The sequence below is a fragment of the Molothrus aeneus genome, chromosome 3, assembly GCF_037042795.1.
Source record: "Molothrus aeneus isolate 106 chromosome 3, BPBGC_Maene_1.0, whole genome shotgun sequence".
NCBI classification, from domain to species: Eukaryota; Metazoa; Chordata; class Aves; order Passeriformes; family Icteridae; genus Molothrus; species Molothrus aeneus.
In genome coordinates, this window is record NC_089648.1 from 86,398,750 (window position 1) to 86,420,390 (window position 21,641).

The 21,641-nt window shown below is 35.7% G+C and overlaps 1 protein-coding gene across 1 annotated transcript in view; it reads left to right on the plus strand.

The window, feature by feature from the left end:
• The window catches only part of MCPH1 (microcephalin 1), a 120,644-nt gene that overhangs the window by 98,520 nt on the left and 483 nt on the right, over positions 1–21,641 (plus strand). The window contains exon 13 of the mRNA XM_066547293.1: positions 19,772–20,009. Coding sequence (XP_066403390.1) covers positions 19,772–20,009 — 238 coding nt within the window. The remainder of the gene's footprint in view (positions 1–19,771; positions 20,010–21,641) is intronic.

A 21,641-nucleotide genomic window follows, 5' to 3' on the forward strand; every position in this document is an offset into this window, starting at 1 on the left:
ACAGACAAGAAAGGAAATTTTACATATTCAGGATGCATATGTAAATTACTATTTTTATTTAATAAAGATAGAATGTTGAGCCTGGCACTAATTTTATCCTTTATTACCAGTGAAGACATGAGAACTTGAAGTACATCCTGCTTCCATACCAGGGAAATTGGCTCAAAGTGGAAGGAGGAAGACATAGCATCATTTTTTGTGGAATACGTCCTTTAAATGTTAGTTCACAACGACCTGCTGAGTCAAAAGGCCAATTTTATCTAAAATTTGTTTTTAAAAATGTAGTGTACTCAGATGTACATAGCATACATGACAAAATAGCCAAGATAAAACAGCTCTAGAAACCTGTTGGACTTTATGGATTCATCTGATTGCTACTCAGAAGCCCATCCTGGGAAGGATACCCACCTACTTCTGTGCCTTCTCTGGCTGATATGCTTAATCTATGCACATGACTATAATCTAGGAGCACATGGTAATGGTCTGTAATGACTTACAAATAACTTTAACACCCCAATTAGCTCCTAAAAAGAGCTCTGTTTTATCTACATAGCTAATTTTCCAGGATAAAAATCAGTTCTGTAATTCCTTTTTACCATTCTGTGGTCCTTGTTTATAGTACAATGACCTCATATATCTGACTAATAGAATCTTGCTGCCTTGGTACACTTTGGTCACAAAAACTTTTCACTTGTTATTTTGCCTGTAATTGTGATGTATTCTCTAGTTTCCTCTCTGCATTTGACTAGTTTGGACTAACATGGAAATGAAAAATGAGTGAATGTAAATTTTTTGCTAAAAGAAAGTTGTTGACAGCTTGTTCCAGTCCAGAATTTTCTCAGCACATAAACATAGACTACATTTCATAAAACAATGCTGCAGTTTTGTTTGTTTGCTTTGGGGTTGTTTTCCGAGTTTCTTGAAAAGATCTGATTCTTAAATGAAAAGAAGCACTGGGATGTGTTTAGAAGGGGATAACAAAGTACCAGAAAAGCAAGCAAAGACTGCAGTAAAGAAGCTGAAACTAGTATACAGGTAATAAGAACAGACCCAGGCCAATATTAATTGTGAGGAAGAGCAGCTGTTTCTATTGCTCTATTGATGTAGATTTGGTAAATTTCCATTTTGCTGCAATAGTAGCACATTATGTATGCATTACACATGCTTTTACATTATCATCTGAACTGTAATCTTGCAATTCTAGAAATCAGTGCTTGGGGAAACTGTGTTATCATTTAAAAACACAGTCAAAGTTTTACTTTGATCTTTTTTCCACGGTAGAAAAAAACATAGTCAAGTTTATGTGCCTTTGTCTTTTCTCTTCTGGTGATGTTGCACTTTGATTGCGTTTGTCTGTATGATTCATTACAAGCTCACTGGCAGATGGTCACGTACACTTTGCAAAAGTGCTTGATGCTAATAATCAGCTTTTAGCTTTAATATTCTTTTCCTACTGTAAGTAATGTATATTATCATAATGCCTAGAGATATCATGGTTGTTTTAGTCATCTAAATACCTTTATCCTTCAGTAAAAAAGGTTTCTCTGTACATGTTCAGTATTTTATGAGTGAAACCTACTGCATGTATGGATGGTAGTGATAGAAAAATTGGAGTTCTGTCTTCCATATATGAACAAAATGGAAGAATGAGAGTTTCATAAGACCAGGGTGTGCTAGAAAACCTCCTGGCTCCTGCATATAATGATTTTTTGTTGGTTAAGCCATTGGAGCCCCACAGGGGTTATACAACTAAAGCTTCAGAAATCCTGCTTTGTCTTACTTGATCCTCACACTTGTTATGGTAGAAGGAAAGTGTTTGTGTGTATTTTATTTGTTTATGTGTATTTTATTGCATAACAGTAAATCAGGCTTATATGCAGTGTTTATCTGTAATAGTTAAAATGCTGTCAGTCCAAAATACATTCCATTTATTTAAAAGGTGAACTTGTAAAGAACTACTTCTACGTAGCACAGAAGAATGTCTATATCAAGAACTGTTGTTTTGTAAGAGGAAAAATGTGTTGAATTATGGGCTCTTATTATTATATTATCATTTATTTAACCTAGTAGTTCTAGATGAAATAGCTGAAGAAGCAAAAATATGGTGGATCTTTGTAGAGACCCTTTATAGCTATGTTGGGATGGGAAAGTTTTTGGTCTGGCAGTTTTAGTGGAGCTGTTGAGATGCTCTTGTTGGTTTTTTTTTTTATTATAGTTGTAGTACACTATATCCAGGCAATAAAATTAGTTACAAATCTGACTCTCTCAAAACACAGTGTTATGCAATGATTCCAGCAAAAGTGAATCTTATTTATTTAATTAAAATTCCCTTATTTTTAATAAATTCCTTGCTGTTTCTTCATTTAGTCATAAGCAAAAAGTTGTACTGCAACTCTGTTCATGTTCCTGGAAGAGAATATGACACTGAAGTCCATGACAGTGTCTCTACAGGGTAGGATCACAGCCTACAGATCTGATATTTTTCTGAATGTATTTCTCCATTACATCTTCTGAGAGCTTTAGAATGTACATTTTAGCTGATATAGCTTGTCTTCTCAAGCACTTTAATAAGTGTGTCTAAGGTACAGTCTTAACTGCAGAATTCTGTCCTCCAAAACAGAGGCTGAAGTAATTCACAGTTAATATGAAGAAAATACTCCATGAATATGTGCCAGATTTTGTCCTGCTAGTCTTAGTTCCCTGATATAAGTATTTTAATAGTCTCCTTTGATTTCTAACTCCCATACCTTTGCTCCAACCACACAAACACAAAAAAAAAAAATTTTAAATGTATTCATAAGATAGTTATCAAAATTCTATCATCAGCTGATTTACTTTGAAATTATGATTTTGACTTACTGTGCTTGTGAATATATGGGTTTTATATATTAATATACTTCTCTACTTGTTCTTACTGTTTTGTGTTTTATTATGTGTTGATGATACAAGGTCTTCTGTTGTAGACCTTGGAGGTTTTCTCAAAGACAAGAAGTTCCACTGTCATGTTTTTCTATCGATGATTTATGTCTTGTGTATTGAAGTTATTTATCACAAGTATTTAAAAGATGGTCTAAATTCATAATTTTTTAAAAGTATTATTTAATATTTGCCTGAAGTTGGTCCCAGAGGCTGCAATCAAAAAAGAGCCTTGCTTTGCTAGTCAGTAAATTACTATTACAAAGGTAATATTTCTTCATTATTTTCCACTAAACATGAAGGCAGACTTTGTATTTCATTACATTGTACAAATCCAAAACCAAGGATAGTGTCTGCACCAGGGACCTTTTGATCTTCAGAAGAATATTTCTGTCCCTTTTTTTCCCCAATCTGACTGAAAGGTCACACTTTACCCATATTTCGTTCTACCAGATTTATTTGTGGCCTTGAGGCTTTATCAAATGCATTTCAAGCAGGAAATTCTGGCAGTGATTCACATGAGAGGCTTTTACCTGTGGAGATGAGGCAGCCTGATTCTGCTCACCTTCAATAGTCTTTGCTGCATGTCATGCCTACTTTTAAATCTATTATAGAATAGAGAGAGAAGTCTAACAGCAGTATGTTTGCCTGAGGGACAGGAATTTTATGGGTAGTCTGAATTGGGTGGAATTTTGTTGGTTCTTTTAACAGTAACTATTCATTAGTATCTATGTTTTAAATTGAACATATGAGGACCATCCAGGGAAAAAGTATAAAAATTCTGTTTAGTACTAACTTTCTAAAATCAAAGAAAATACACATTTAAGAATTAGCTTTAAGGTATCCTCACTAACATGTTAAGACTGAAAAACTTGTCCCAAAATTTTAGTGATCTACCAAAAGTTTTGCCTAGCCTCAGAGATTCCTGCCTGAATCAAGGTACATTTTAAGTGCCTTGAAACAGCTGCAGTTTCAATACAAAGCAAGGCCAAACTCTATAGATTTTATTGAGTATTATTACTGAAGTTCTGGGTTTAGTCTAACATGAAGGAGGTAGAGAACTATGACATTAATTAAGTTTTGCACTAAACTTTACTATGTGGAACTATATAGTTGAGTTGATTATGGCTTAGAAGAGAAACTGTAAAATATGAATGGCATAAATAATTGAAAGATCTGTTTGTCCCATCCCACTGGGTTTTTGGTTTGGCTAAGCTCACATTTATGAAACTAAAGATGTGCTTCTTGAAGCAGTACCATAGTGTGATCCCATAATTATTATTATTATTATTATTCTCTGTGATGTGGATTGGGCTGGTTGTTGCTTACTCATGTAGGAGATGCTGAAGGACACGTAGTGGTTTATCCGATATTAAAAGCAGATAATATTTTTTCTTGGGTTTTTTGCTTCAGGTTTGTTTGTTGGTTTTGGGTTGTTGTTGGGGATTTGTTTGCTTGTGGGTTTTTTTTCTAAAAGTTCATAGAATCATGAAATGGTTTGATTGGAAGAGGTCTTAAAGATCATCAAGCTGCAACCCCCTCCACCATGGACAGGGACACCTTCCACTAGACCAGGCTGCTCAAAGTCCCATCTAGTCTGGCCTTGGACACTTCCAGGGATACATCCACAGCTTTGGGCAACCTGTTCCAGTGCTTGACCACCTCACAGTAAAGAATTTCTTCCTAATATCTAATCTAAGCCTACTCTCCATCTTAAGGCCGTTCTGCTTGTCCTGTCACTACATACCCTTGTAAAAAGTCTCTCTCCAGCCCTCTCATAGCCCCTTTAAAGTACTGGAAGGTTGTTCTAGGGTCTTCCAGGAGTTTTCTCTTCTTCCAAGCTGAACAATCCCAACTTTCTCAGCCTGTCTTCATAGAAGAGGCACTCCAGCCCTCTGGTCACCTTTGTGATCTCCTCTGGACTCGCTCCAAGAGTTCCATGCCCTTCTTATGCTGAGAACCCCAGAGCTGGATGCAGCTCTCCAGGTGGAGTCTCAAGAGTGCAGAGCGGAGGGACAGAATCCCCTGCCTTGCCCTCCTGGTCACACTGCTTCTGATGCAGCCCAGGATATGTTTGTCTCTCTGGGCTGTGAGTGCACACTGCCATCCAATCTCCTGTTGTGTGCTTTCCCCAAGAGCATCTCACCACTGCTGTAGGGCTGCTGGCTTCTTCTCAACAGCACTGCCAAGTCATTCTCCTTTTTGATGAGATCATTCCTCAAACATAGGGTTTTTCCAGGATTAACTGCACTATTTCTATTTTCATGCTACACTCAGAGGGTGTTGCAGACATTGTAGTGGTTATTTTTTCATCAGGAGTTTTCGGCATCCTCTACTGGCTTTAGCCATTTACAGTGGATGTTTTTTTCTACTGCATTCCAGATTTGTCTAGAACACAACCCCAAGCATCTGACTGGGGTTTTAGCTTCATTTGCTGGAAGCCTTTGGTTTATAAGACAAAGAGGTAGTGCTCTCCATAAAGATACAATGTGCACACGGACTTATCCAAAATGACATTTGTTTGATTAATCATAACTCCTACTATAGTATCCCTTTAAGTTTGGGCTTCTGCCTGGGTGAATCAGCACTTCCAATTCTGTGGTTAAATAAATTTAGGAAAGAAACAACATATGTTGTAATATATAGGCTGTATTGTACTTAAGCAGACAGTTACATTAGGCTGTGTTTTCAGGTCTGGTATTTACCTTTTCATGGGAATTTGTCTTTCTCATGGTTAATTGCAAATAAAGTAGACAGAGGTCAAAATGTGAAAATTATGGAAAGATGACATTGGAAAGGATTCTTATTGCTCTTATCTTATAGATCATGCTGATGACAACACAGGAACATTTCCACTTTAAAAAGGTTCAAACGATATGTTAAAGAATAGTATATTTAAAGTATTATGATGTTCTAAAAATATTTTTAATTAGTTTACACAGGTGGTATTACATTTGTATGGCATTAGAGGAATTATTACCTTTAATAGCTTTCACAAGACACTATTAGTGGAAACCCTGCTACCCATGTTTTATCTCAGAGAACTGCATGCCATAATTAAGCGCACTTAAAAAGCCAAATTAAACTGAATGAACAAGTAACCAGTAAGGATGTTCTTTTGAGCATTCATTCTTACCATGATGAATGATGCTTGTTTTTCTCTTCTCTTTAATTAGAATGTTTCTACATTTGCCAAAGAAAATGTTGGAATGAGGACAAAAACTGAAATTATAGGAACAGGGTTTGATGTAATAGCTTATTTGTAAAGGAAACACAACTTGTTTGGTATTTTATTGAAACAGGAAGTTCAGAACCTCAGTACACACAAGCACAACAAATTCTCAGGTGCTAGTTGAGTCATCTGTTGTTGGAAGTAGCCTCATAGAAGGCTTCCCCTTGATTTAGTTTTAATCTTCAATTAACAAAGGGAAGGAAATTACATACAGATTTCATTTTAGATTATGTGCAAAGCTCTCTGTTGCTTTTTAGCTGTCACCCTGCATGCTTTGTGACTGTATCATGCTGGCACTACCAAAGTGTGCCTCAGTGAATATATCCAGCTTTTAATGAACATAAAAAACCTGATGTATTCCTTTTATTTATAAAATAATATAAAACTTGCCTAGTCAAAGTATTTTGATTTTTCCTTCTCTATCCATCTCATACCTGATTCAGCTTTATTTCAAACTGGAGAGGTAATCAGCTATGATAAATTGTAATTGATTAAACTACTGTTTTAAGTTTAGTATGGAATTACTTAATTTTTAACTGTCATATTTGTTTGTAATATATAGCAGAGAATGTTATATAACATTCTCTGTTCCATATCAGAGAAGACATGACAATGCCATGTAGTTTTGTTTAGCTGTGAAATCATTAAAAACCACTTTGGAGTTTATGTGTGTATCTTCTCAGAAGAAGACTTAGCCTTCCCCTCCCTTCTAAGTCTGTAGGACACTGGCCTCTCTTTAATAAGAAGGATTTATTGAATTCCCTCCAAATCCCATCATTACTCTTTCTCTGTTTAACCCCAGGAGTATTAGAGTGTTGTGCAGTGAGTCCTTGCCTCCATTAACAGTCTGAGCAATGATGGCTTTATGGCTCTCCCAGTATCAGTCCACAGCATAAGGACAAATGCATTGCACCTTAAACAGACACTTAAAAAAATATTCCATGGGTAGCATTAGAACTACCATGCTAGCTCCTCAATTTTAAATTTAATAGAATTTTAAAATAAAATATACACATGATCCAGTGAGTGTGAAGGACATTTTTAAAATTTTTCTCTCATGCAGGACTAGCTAGATTATATTCTTTTTCTTCATTCTCTTAGTGTATATATGTTAATATAGTAGGTGTGCAAGCAAACAGTTACCTTCATGAGAGTTTGCATTATTATAGGACTAAAGTTGTATTCCTGATAAACCCACCTTATTCCCATGGATTTTGATGGGAATTATGGACTGGGCCAGAGCCAGGTATGATAAATATTTATTTACATACATTTACTAGAAAACTAGTGTGCAGGAGAGAAGCACTGAGCATTTGTATTTTATCTAAGCATTGAGCATTATTGAGCATTTGTATTTTATCTAAGATATCCAGCTGTGTGACTAGAAAATAACTACTGGTTTTCCTTGAAGACCGTGACTGTTTGTGCTTCAGGGTATTTATCTTGCATTTAAGCTCAAATCCCAGTTGCTCACATTTTATGGACAGTACTTGCTGAGTATCCTTTGGTTTTCAAATTGGAACTGCTTGCATATGCAATGACAGCCTCTTGAAAAGGCTTTCTGCTTTCACTAAAGCAAAAGCACTTCAGGTAAAATCCAGATAGACTAGAAAGTGGTAGACACTCGATACTGCACCATTCTTAGACAAAGAACAGCAGGGATATAGGAAAGGAACTCAGAAAGGAGGACAGGGTCAGGAGTTTGTCCCTACAAACTTTGCCCAGCTAGCATGAGAAGTCACTGAAAGTCCACTACCATAATAAGTCTGCCTAGTTCTCCGTATTTAACTGCATCACAACTGGCAAGCTGAAATTTAAAACAAACCCGAATTCCATATGAATTTACAAGAATATTTCCTTTTTTTTTTAAGGTTTTTAGAACATCACCATTAGATTTTCAGTAAACTTGTGGACTTTCTTGTGAATTGATTTTAGATTGCCACTTCAGATTAGCACTTCAATAGCTTCACCTTTAGTGTCATGCTTTTATTTTATCTTCATTAAGACAGTTCCTGCAAGAGCAAATGCAAATATCAAATAAGTCAAATTATTATTGTTCCATTATCTTTGTCACTGAAAAAAGTTAAATCAGAAATAAGTAATAAAAAAGGGGAAAAAAGCAGAAATGTTAAAATGTCAAAATCCCAAATGCGTCTGGAATCCTAATCAGGAATAAGATTGTATTCCAAATAAGGTTTATGTTTCAAGCTTCTTATTTGCAGCAATAACATGTTAGACTTCTGTTTTCCTCTGGCATTTGATCAGGTTACTGAGACAGTGTCTGCTCTGCCTCCTGTAGACTCTTGAGAAGAAAACAGTGGGGTGATCTGCTGCAAATGAGTTTGGTGTATTAGCTCACAAGTTCATAAATGTCAATTCCTTAAACAGGTACTGGAAATGGTTACTTTTAGAAAAGCATCATTTGTTACCATGCACAGCTTATGACTGTGGTTTGTGAATTCATTTTTTTCATTTTATTAAAACAAATCCTTTTCAAATGCTTATCCTTAACTTGAGAAATAAGAGCAAAGACAATAAATTTAATGTCAGGTACTCAGCCATTACCCTACCAACTATCATAGCTTTACACTTACTCTGTATTCACAACATAAATATTTCTCCCTCAATTATACAGAAGATAGTCCCAGCTTCCTGTCACAATATAGTCAAAGTTCTTATATTATTGTCATGCTAAAAAGTACAATCATTCATTAAAATAATCTTCAAATAGAAATAGTTTGTCATGTCTTTTGTTTAGCACCTATGAAAAAAGTGGTCCTCTCCACTCCAAAAAACATTTCTTGAGTAATGATAATTTTAAAACATAATTGATAAAAAACACCTGGTCAAATATTTGAACACGTAGGGTTTTTTTTGCTCTGTGTGTGCCGGCAACTCCACTTGCTACTTTTAATGCTGGAGGATTAAATGTCTCTGCTTTCCATTCTTCCTATGGGATCTTCCAATTTGTGACATAGATTAAGTGAAGAGGAGATGTTATTACACATAAAGTATTCCTGCCAGGGAGTACTACTTAGGGAAGTTATAGAGGTAATCATGCTAGCAGTTCTTTTGGGAGTTTCTGAAAGCAGCCCAAATCAGGTCAAGTTTGCAGTGGGCAACATTCCACAGCAGTTGCACTATGTGTGATGCCAGGTAATCTGTTTGAGTGGGCTCATTTTTGTGATTCTCAGACAATTTTAAAGATTTTTGCTGTTGAATTTTGATGTAATTTCAACTGACCCTTTAGTTCATATTTTAAAAACCAAGAATTCCCTGCTAATTATCATTGTAGTGCATGTGTTTCCCTGTAAATAGAGAGTTTGCATGGGACTTCTGAATGCAGCTCTCCAGGTTTCTGTTGTGCTTAGTCATTATGATGCATCTTTTTTATACAATTTAAGAAAAAAAATCTTTTAATTATACATCACATTTTTGTTAATATTTTGTTTGGTATGTTGTAATATATTGTGTGCTAAACAGAAACATTTTGCAGTTGTTTTGATGAGGGAATACTTTAGGCTGCCCTACTTAGTTTTTCCTCTGTTGATACAAAAGAAATTAAAATAAGAAAGCAACTTTAAAAAAATCTAATTTGCTGATGCCTAAGTTTTTAAAGCCAAGTCCTTTTTTATTTGTTTCTCTGCAGCATATCAAAAAAGATTGAGAAGTCAATCCTCAGAAATTTGAAGGAAAACGAACTCACTGTGTTCAAGCTTTGACATATTTCATAAAGCTGTTGAAAACCTAAACATGAAAGCCAGATTTATGAGCTTTTTTAAAGTTATTTGTAGATTCCCAAGACGATTGTGTTCCCATCACTTACTGTAGCCTCTAAAACTCAAATGACGCTTAAAAATATTCATGTTTGGCACACACTGAGTGACTGCTGGGCGTTGCAATAGCATTCAGCTAAAACTGAAGAGTAGAGAGAATTCTGAAGAAGTATTCTGTCTTCTTGTAAAACAATTCAGTCTGATGAGACACAGCAAAAGGACTTACATTTTCATATTTTAAAGATAAAACTGGCAATTATTTTAAATGTTAAGATTGCATTTATTATGGGTTCATACAACTGTTTGGGGAATGAGCCATTTGGGAACATCTGTGTAACCCCTCACATTTGCCAGGCTTTTCCTTTCAACAAGATTGCTCACTTTGTTATTACTGGAATAGAAAACTCTTTTATTTATCAAAGTATTATTCATCTGCACATTGCCAGGTATAGCAAATCCGTTGACAGCACTGGATTTATCATTTACTGTTAAAGGCAAATGGAAGGATTCCCCACTTCCCTAAGCCAACAAAACAAATGTCATTCTTGAAACTCACTGCACAATATCCTGTGCTGATTAAAAAAAAAAAAAAAAATTAGACTGTCCAAAATGATCCAATAGCTGAAAAGCCTAAGGTAGTTGTAATGACCTTATAATTTTGAATTTTTTTCTTTAATGCAAATACTGGGCTTCCATGCCTTGTGTCTTCATCATGTGTAGTATTTAACCATGGGGAGTATCAAGTTGCTCTCCATTAAGTGCAGCACATTATTAGCTCATGGAATTTCTGTTTCAGTGTGGTCTTTCATTACTGAAATATAGTTATCTGGAAATGTATTCTTTCAGTCTGTGAAAATGCAAGTGTTTACTCTCATATGATTAAACATTGCTATTTACTTCATTAATACTTCATTCCTAAAGCTACTCTGCTGAAATTAATAACATACTGGTCTCATGCACTGGTCTTCTTAAAACAAAAACCCGACAAACAATTTGCCTTATGTGGGTTGGGAGATTTCGGTAAGCCTCAAGGAGACCTTATATGAAATATGGGTAAATGGTTGCAATATGAGGGAATAAATGCCAAAGTGCAACTAATCTTCCTCCTTCTGTTGCTGTATAAGAATGAACTATGAGATACTAATATGGGCAAGTTGCAGCTGTTAAAAGACAGCCTACATTTAGCTGAGGTCATTATTTTTGTGCAGTTAATAAATCCATTTGAAAGAAGCATCCCATACCTATATCACTACCCTATTACATCTGCCAGAAGTGACTCCATGCTCTCTGGTGCCTGTGTCTAGGAGTCAGTGATCCAGGCAACGGGAAAGGGATCTGCAGAGTGTGTGAGGAGTGAGTGATGAGAGCACCATGCACACCACACACACTTCGGGCTCTGGGCTCATTCCAGCCTGCCCCCTGAACTGAGCCCATCTTCTGAGTGTATTCCATCCAAATGGAGTACAGTGTGCCCTGATGGGTGCTCCACAGTGGGAACTAAAAGTACGCTCTGTGAGAATGACTAACAGATTCATTTCAAAATTGCATTAAACTAGACCAGTAAAAATGTAAGTATCTTTTCGCCAAAGGTCCTGTGAGGATAGATCCATCAAGAATAGATCTTTGTCAGCTATGAGGAAAAACAGGTCCATCTATATAATACATAACTTTTAAAGTCATGGCTGCTTGTCTAAATCAAATTATTTGGAGGTTAAGATTTTCTTGGTTTGCATATGGTCTCAACTGCCTTTGTTCATCTGTCAGTTGAATTAAGGGAAGAAACTTTCTGTTCTTATTTTGCTTGCTTTGTGTTTTTGGGACTTATGGACTTGCATGCATCTACAAACTGTGTTAGATGGAGAGTCCTACCAATAATACTAGATATAAAATGGTAGATTCAACATTGCTTACTTAGATCTCCTGCACAGAAGATCCATAAATGATCACATGAGCTCTCTGTCATAAACATAATGAAGCCACCACACCAGCACATGTGGGAACCATTGGCATAAAATGTACAACTGTTCCATCCATATACTGTATTTGTTATCTAGGCTTTTGCTAAGCTACCAGGCTATAAAGTCCGATTAATCATGACCTAAAGTTAGTAGAACTGGAGATTCACTCTGTCAGTTCTTTAATTACTAATCTGTCTTCATCTCACCTCATGAGTTTTCTCACTTTCACCCTTGCAAATTTCCTCCCTCCCACCATCCCGCAGAATGGGGAAGCAAGCAGCTCTGTGGTGCTTAGCTGCCACCAGGGCTAAGCTACAACAGACTGGAATTAACCTTGAGAGATAGAAGAAATGGTCAGAAGTAAGTATGATGGAGTTCAGTAAAGACAACTGCAAAGGCAGAGAAATAATCACCTGCAGAGTGACAATGCAATAGTTCTGCCCAAAGAGCAACTCAACATTTTAGAGGATTTGAACCAATATATGTAACCTCTGTCATACTCCAATAAAAGAGGCAGGCATTCAAGGATGTGTTAACAGGAATGCTAAGCATAAAACACATGAATTGTTTGCAGTGTGCAGAGAGCAGTGGTGGGGCCTGAGCTGCAATACCATGTCTAGTTTTGGGCACTGCACTTCAGGAAAGATGTGGGATCCATTGGCAAAAATCCAGGGGAGAGTAACAAAACTATCAGAGGTCTACAAAATATGACCCCAGTGCAAAGACTGAAAGAACTGTGTTTGTTTAGTCTAGAGACAGCTGAGTGGAGACATGATAACTGCCTTCAAATATTTAAAGGTTGTTGCAAAGAGGAAAAGAAGAAATTGTTCTCCATGTCCCTTGGCACTAGGACAAGAAATAATGGGCTGAAAATGCATCAGAGGCAATTTAGGTTATATAATTAAGGAAAGCTTTCTAACTGTGAGAGAAGATAAGCATTGGACTAGGATGTGTATGGAGGTGGAAAATATCTATCTTCAAATTTTACAGGGATTCTTGGGGACTTGTCACATGTAGTACATGTAACCCTCATGGTATGCCAGTGGTGCAGGGCTCAGAGGTGTGTGTGCCACACTCATACACCACTTTGGCATGGGGCATGAAACAGGGCTGCTTTACTGATATTCTGGTGAAGAAAACCCTTCCCAATTATAATTTGCAGAATTTTGATTTAAATTTGCAATTGCAATTTGCATTCTTACCACTGCCTGGTAGTCACTTGAGTTCTCTTGAAATAAGATGAAATGGAAGAAGGACAAGTTTTGAGGTATTTCAGAAGAAAAGTTTAAATTTCTAGTCCTAAAAAATCATTTCTTAGTTAGCTAATTTGTAATTAAAGGACTTTTTAATTTTAAAAATACTTAGTTTGTGTTGAAACCAAATGCAAATATATTTATTTCAGAATATTTTTGAAATTCTAAGCAAGTAGTTAAAGTGACCCTATCTTACAATCTTATCAGAGTGTTTTTAAATTTTATATATATTGATAATACAGCTCCTTGATTTGCAAGTCATGGTTATTCTCAAAAGGGAAAAGACAATGTTTTACCCTGATTTGTTTTTTATTAATCTATGGTTGATTACATTGAATTATGTAGTTTTCAAAAATAGTACTATCTCTGGAAAACAAGGAAATTAAACTAAAAACAAGTTATTTTTTCTTTTCCTGCAAAAATTTGCTATGCCGGAAAAAAATGGTTCAGACATCTTCCAGTATAATTTTGAATATCCGCCAAACAGTAGATTTATTTGCCAAACATTTTCATACAGTATTCCCACTGGGACTCAGTCTTTCAGAGTATAAATTGGTGAAATTAACTTTTCTTATCAGTCTGTGGGATTTGAGAGAAGCACGGTTGTCTGCCAAAACGCAGTAGAAAGAAACAATATCATCTGAATTGTCTGGATTGAAGTGTTCTTGCTTTTGCCCTTGCCTTGGCCAGGAAACTCTTATGTGAAGGAGTCTCAGAGGAGGGGAAGAAACTGTTTTGAATAACTTTCAGATAATACAGTTTTAACTGTATGCCATTTCTCCTTTTATTTTCCTTTTTATTTTCCAAGACCAGACATTGAAACTTTCTTTTTTCTAGACCAAATTTTCTACTCTATCTTCTTCCACCTCCAGCTCTTCCAGCTCAGAGCACTGGGTTTTCTCCTGCAGAAACATATGGCCTGTTTGCCTGTACACAATCTCCATGTATGTCTGTGTGTGTGTGTGTGTGTGTGTGTGTGCTGGGGGGCTGATGTAGCCTTATCAAGCATTCAAAATGTTCTCAGTTCTGACTGTCTGAAGTCTTGACAGACAGGGAGCTTCTGTTTCAGCCAAAGGATATCAATAACCAATGAGAAAGCATTGTTTCAATAAACAGTAAGAGATAAAGATGCCATATTTGTAATTAATTTATATTGCATGAATGTTGCAAGTTGAGTTTTGCTCTGAGAATGAAAAACATCACTAACAATGTCATGTCCAAGAGCGGAATGAGATTCTGGGTGCTGTTGAGATGAAAGGATGGCAGTACATCCAGAACCATTGGGGTCCTGCATCAGTGTTGTGCTCCATTAACTGACACAGCATTCTTAAAAGCTGAGGATCTATTTTTTTGTCAAACTGCTTGCTGAAGGAAGTTGTTTCCAGGTCCTTACATGCTTTTCTCATGCCAGACATCACCAATTTATTTATCTAGTGCAGCATTTCAATGTAATTTTTTTCAGCTTTTAGTGCATACTATTTGAATTTTAGTATTCCCAACATGTTAAAAAAACTCAGACAAGTGCTAAAATAATTTTAAAAACCCAACAAACGAAAATCATAAGCTTTTAATTTCAGTTAAAAATGTATGGCACATATTTTTCCTACAAAAATAGAGCTGCTATTTGATGAGTTGCTTCTATCCTATTAAACTCGATATTTAGAAAGATGAAAAAGAAAGCATTTCTTCTTTGTCTTCCAGCAGTACTGCATTGTTAACATGAATCACTCCTTGATCCCTGTAGGGTCCTGCAGATTCTGCAAATTCCTCACTGCAGGATAACTGTACTTTCAGAAGTCTGCACACTGCAATATTCTCCTTTTCATCAGAAGCAGGCTGATGGTTCACTTGTGTGGATGTAAGCCCTTGATCTCTATGTATGTGGGGCTCCACATATGTGTTTTTCTTTTAAATTTTTACCAAAAGACAGTCTGAAAATGCATATCACCATGCAAGTTTAATGATTCCTAACAGGAATATAATTTTGATTTTGTTCCTCACAAGGGCTTCATAAAGAATTATAGCAACTGAAAATGTAAACATTACTTAGACAGTATATTGATCCATACTGAAATAATGTGAATATAAAAAGCTTAGAGCTTAATGTTTCCCCAGCAACATCAGTAAACTATATTATATTAATATACTATTTTATTTGTCTTTTATTTTTAAATTTTTACATTATCAAAGCATAAAGCTTGTGGGGTTTGGTGTTCATCCATTTTGTAGGGGTTTTGTCATTTAATATTTGCAGAATAGTGAACTAATCCTTAACACTTCAACAGTCAGTTCTCTTTTTACTGAAAATAAGCAATAAATAAATTTTGATCATCAATTTCAAATGAAATAATACTTAGTCTTTGGATAGATATAAACCATAAAAGATACAATCTTCTCTCTTAAAACTTGGGTCTGCAATTTTATTTTTTGCTGTTTGTATTTAGTAGAATATATTAATTATTTTTGCAAGCAACAATTACCAAGATATTACAGCTTTCCATGTTCTCATAAATACTATATTAATTGCTTGAATATTAATTATAAAATAGATCATAAGGGGTTTTTTCAATTTATTAATGTTTAGTCAATAATTGAAATTAAGAATGAAGATTAATAATACTTACATTGATTGTACAGTGGATGCACAAATTTTCAGACATGTGTAATCATCAAATATGGCTACATTATGTATATTTTTAAGTATACAATACTCCACATTATCAATTCTAGGCTACAAATACCATTTTTATTAATTTTAATAAATCATAACCATACTCTTAATTTCATTTTTGTGAAATAGAGTATTCTAATAATAAATAATAAATAAATAATAAATAATATAATAATAATAAATAATATAATAATAAAAATTAATATTATTATTCTAATAATATTATTCTAATATTCAGACTGCACATTTCTTCATGTGCTATTTTCTGAAAATTGGACACTGAAAATTGAGTGCTATATATAGGAAATTATCAGTTTCATCGCTTAAAAATTTCAATGTGCATTCAAAATATTTATTTTCTTACATATTCCATGAATTCAGGTATTATTCTGAGATAATACCTTTGTAGCACTTGATAGCTGTCTCCTATGGAGTTTGTGGAGTTTTGTGTTGGTTCTGGCACCTTGCCCAGCAGGAGGTATTCTCATACAGTCCTAGACAAAACTACAAAGTTTAGGAGTTTTTATATTATGTGCTCTTTTGGCTTGGGGGAATTGAAAATGAGTCACAGGTGGGACAATAGTTGGTGAAGTTTTTTTGTGATTTTTTTACTTTATAGCAAAGAAAGACTTTATTTATTTGTAATACGTTCTCCTTAAGTTTTACTTCTGTCAGCAGTATTTTTTTTTCCATTGAAAACTTAGGTTCAAACAAACAACTACATTAATGGTACATTTATGAGAAAAGTATGCATGTAAAAGGTGTCTTCCTGCCATTCATCCAGCTAGTGAAAGGATGTGGTTTATGGTTAGAGTCTTTACCAAAAAGATTAAATAGATGGGTCAATAACACTTTGTTTTAGTGTTCATCTGCTAAAGAATACTATTGGAAATGAAAATCAGTGCTGTCTAATAGGCACTAACACAACTGTAACCATAACTACTGACTTATAGGTCCACAATTTGTGGAAATAGTTCCTTTTGGGATCTGATATTTTCCCAGGCTTGGTCTCTGCTAGAAGAATTATTTATTTATTTGTAAAAGTTTGTATGAAATGGGTATGGTTTCAAAGGACTGGGAGCACCCCTGGAGTGCTGCAAAGGCTTTGATGTTGCGAAGGCAGCTGAGTCAATTCAGGGGTAAGAGCTTGATTGTGCCCTCTGGTCCCCCTGCCAAAGCCTGTGTGGTCAGCTGGCTGCCCTTCAGCAGCTGGCCAGCAGTGCAGCTTCCAGGCCAGTGGGCCAGCAGGCAAAGTTAACCTTCCAACCTTCCAGACTCCTCTCTGAGCTCTGAATGTAAACGCTGGGGGTTTTTGCCTGTGTGGGGATCCAGTGTGCTTGAGCAAATCCAGGCACAGCTGATTGGGAATGTGGTGGTGCTGCTCCAGACAAAGGAAATGCAGAGGTGACAGTCCATGTTGAACCCTTCCTTTGATGCTGCCACTGGCATGTGCTGTGTTCTTAGCCTGTCCTCCTCTCAAATGCACTGGTAATGAACCCTGATGGAATTGTAAGCGCAGTTTAAGAAAACCTGCTCAATAGCACAGCAGCATTTCCCTTCTCTGGGTGCTCCTACTATGTACTGAATGCATAAATAAAGCATGCTAATTGTGCACATGAGCTGAGGTCAGTGCTGTTAGGTCATTAAAATTTGGGTTTCCTGATTTTATGATTATCTATGTACACATTTGCTTTAATATTAATTTCATCCAACAGTTGTTTCTATAGGACGATGTATCATATAAATGAGTTTTCATTACAATGGCAGCAAATAAATCCTTTCAGGGGAAATTTTTTAGGAAGCAGGAATACAATTAGCCCTTTTAAATAATATTCTCTAAAATATGCAGAAAATAGATTGCAACAATTTATATTTGTTATCTTCCATCTAACACAAGTCCTACTGCCTTCTTAAGATAAAAACTTACCGATTCTAATAATTTTTATCTTTAAAATCTTAGATTTTCAGGTTGGCATAACCAGTGTGACTTTTTTCTTTTTTAGTTAAATCTAATCTATTGTAGATAAATTAGCACTATACTCTCTTTGGAATTTTGTTTTTTCTATCAGCTGCATCTGATTTGTGCCAATAATTCCAAAGAGCTGTGTATCAGATGAACTAAGATGGCATTGCATTTGTCATGAGGCTGTTAAGAGGTTGATACAAAGAGATTGTTATTTTTCACTATAGTGTGTACTTTAATTTGTTGAAAGTGCTTACAACAAGCACTTTCATAGTTTCACAATAGCATAGTTTTTAAATTAAGATTAATGATTGCAATCCTAGTAATACCAAAATCACACTGCTCTGTACATCACAGATTGCAAAGTGGCTTATGTTCCTGACCTAGTCTCCTTTTAAGACAGTGATCATGGCCTCTAAGCCTCACAAGACCCATCACAAACGGTACTCTTAGAGAATCCCAAATCAGATACCATGTGTTAAAACAGTACAATTATTAATTTTCTGGTTTTGTTGACACCAAGATGCCCAGCAGACAGGCACTCCTAGAAGAGTGTTCTGCTCAGATGGAGGTAGGCAATACTCCACTGAGTCCAAATCCAGAGTGCAAGGCATCAGGTGCAGGAAGGGCCATCGGATATATTAAGTAAGTTTGGGTCCTCCAAAGTTTGCAATATAACTGCAACAATACTGTGATCAACAAAATTACTTAGCAGATATGAGACAGGATTAGGTGTGCTATGCCATTCCTAAACCTAAGTTTACAAAGGAATAGAAAATATAGGGTATTTCTTATCTTGTGATTGAGACTTTTTGGTCTGGTTCATCCATAGCAGTCACTGTCCTTATACCTTAGTGAATTCAGAAAGCAAAGAATCAACCTAATTTTATTCTCAGGAGACCAACCAAGAAATTAACAACCTAAGAAAGCTGAATTATTTATTGATGGCAGAGATCTCAAAATTCAGGTTGACATGGATTGACATGTCCCAGAAGAGCAGAGGCCAGTGACACAGAGCCACTGAGCTGAAGCCTCAAGTTACCATGGGTTTCAGGCTTTGCAGAATCTTCCTCCAGCTCATTGATCAGAAGTGCTAAGGCAATTCACTTGGACTTTTATCTGTGAACATGCCATGGAGCCATTTGGCTTTACAAACCCCTGCAAATCAGGTGGAGATTCTTACATTGGCTGCACGTTTGCCAAGCACATACATTATCACATAAGATTCTTAAGTGCCTATAGCTTCCCAGCATGTTTGTGTGTTGAGTGGAAGGAATCCACTCCACAGCTAATTTTTTCCACTGTTCCAGTTACACCTTCTCACATGATACAGTTTCATATTCAGATGTCTCATAAACCAGATATATGAAAAATGACCTTGCCTCCATGCTCATGTTGTCATCTGTATAAAAAATTCCAAGCATCACATAATATGAAACATTTCTTTTTGTTCCCATCTTGCAATTAACTCCAGTCTCATTATAAATTTTCCAAACTTTGATAAGCAATACAAAATCAGAGCTGTTACCTGCATTGCTCTGGCAGGTCAATGGCAGCCTCACACTAAGAAATACAACCTTTTTTAAAAATTTTGGCATGAAAATTTTATTTTGCATATCTTGGTGTTTATGCTTGCTATATGCACTGCTTTTATGCATATTATAGCTAAAGGAAATGGCTTTAATTGCTGCAACACTGTTCTGCCAGGTATATAATGAGAATAAAATTTGCCTTATATAGATCAAGCAGGTTTTTGCTATAATGATCAAATGTTACAAGCTGCACAGCATTCTCAGAGAACTTCTTTTGGTTTGGGAATTGTATTGATCAAGTAGAGCAAATTCTTCATATATTTTTACCCAAGAATTTCTGATACACTTGAAAAAGTAAAGTTCATACTAATATATTTCTTTCTCTTTTTTTCTGAATTATGAAAAACAAGGTTTAGTTTTACTTTGAGTGGAAATGTAACACACTAATTTTCTTGTTTCCTCAAATACAGATCTGCAGGCTTCAGCGTCATCTATCCACAGGAAAATACCAGCAGAATCTCTTTTCAAACCAGCCTGTCATGTTTGTATCTCCTACCAGTCAGCCACCCTGCAAAAAGCTAATTGAACTTATACAGCTGGCAGGAGGGAAAATATGTAAAGCCTTACGTCAGGCAAAAATCTGTATAGGAAAAAAACCAGGAAAGAAGTACAAGGAAATAATGTCTCTATCAGAAAAATGGATATTAGGTAAGACACCAAATTTCAACTTATATAAAATACTGCAGAATATGTATTTAAAAAGTTATCAAAAGTATTTCACTAAACTGAGGTTATGAAGGGAAGGAAATGGAACCAACTGCTACAGCTAGATTTTCAGGAAAGTTGTCTCTATGGTGAGATCTTTCTCTTACAACTAAGAGGGCTTTATGATGGTCCTGGTATTCACCATTTTAATTTTTCCTAGAACAAATATCATTCAAATATCTTCAAATGTATCTTTTGAATGATGGTTTCACTTAGAACAAACTAAATTATGGGAAAATGCTTACATGAGAATTGCTTTCTAAAACAGCATGTATTTCAACTTTAGATGTGGTTTTAACTGGTATAAATTGGCACAGTAACACTGAAATATAGTGACTGGCACTCTCTGATAAATTTTCCTGAATGCTGTGTTGTATGAAAGACAATTTTTGCAGTCTCCATTTTACTTGCAAAAAGTTTCTTTTTAACACCTGCTGTTAAGTTTCTGAGGTCTTAGTCTATCATTTTTCCAACTCATTTGCCACCCATTCTGAGAGACTCTAGTTTCAGCAAGAGTATTTCCCAAAAAGGGATCTTGTTTAGAAAAAAAAGCTCTAATTTATGTCATATGCTCTGTCAAACTTCTCTAGAAAGTGTCTCACTCATACCCTAGCAATAAATGCACCACAGGAGTTGATGTTATATGAGAGTAGCCAAGCAAGTCCTAATCTCTTGACCTTAAATACTGTCAGATCATAATGACTTAAAACCTGAATGAAAATACCATTAAAGAAGAAAGGAAAAGTGAGCCATAAGGGAAAAATTATCATCTAAATGCACATTTTATGTCATATTTACTTAAAGTATGAGATAAAATTGTGAAGATTGACAAGGGAGACATAAGAAGGTGGCATTATTTCTTGTACCTTTCTCCAGTTTCTCCAGGAAGACTTAGAGAGCAAGTGTGAAAAAAAAAAAAAGTGAGCAGGTAATGAAACCAGAGGTTTATGCAGGACTAAAAATAAGAGTAAATTGAACACAAAAGTTTCCAATAGTAGTGTTCCAGATGGACAAATGCAATGATCTAAAGCAGTGTGTGATTCATGTGTCCCACTCTTCTACTGGTCTCATGGGGGTCTGCCTTATCCCAGATCTCATGAGTTCCCCGCAGCTGCACAAGCCACCTTCAGCCCATCAGTGGACTGAAGGAATTGCATAGCCAGCTGCTAACAAAAAGGACTCTAAATTTTTGTGCCATTTACAGATTTCTCAGTTCATTTTTGCAGTCTGATTTCTAATCTCTACATCCTGCTCATGAGGCATGGTCACACTCCAGTTAATGGGTTTTAATTCGTTTTGATGAATCATCCAATCTCAGAAAAAAGTATTTCTATATGATGCTTTAAAGGAATTCTACAGAGTTTTGAAGCTCTGCCCCTTTCTCAGCAACTGCGTGCATAATAGTATGAACAGTGTCACCTATAAATTACTGTCTTAAATAAATGAATCAGATCTGAAGGTGTTTCTAGTCTTTCACACTCAGCTGTTGCAATCCAATTGGTTTGTGGCTATCTGCTCTCTGCTATTAGTACTAGCTGCCAATTAATTCACTCGAGGTTGACTGGAACAAAAAGC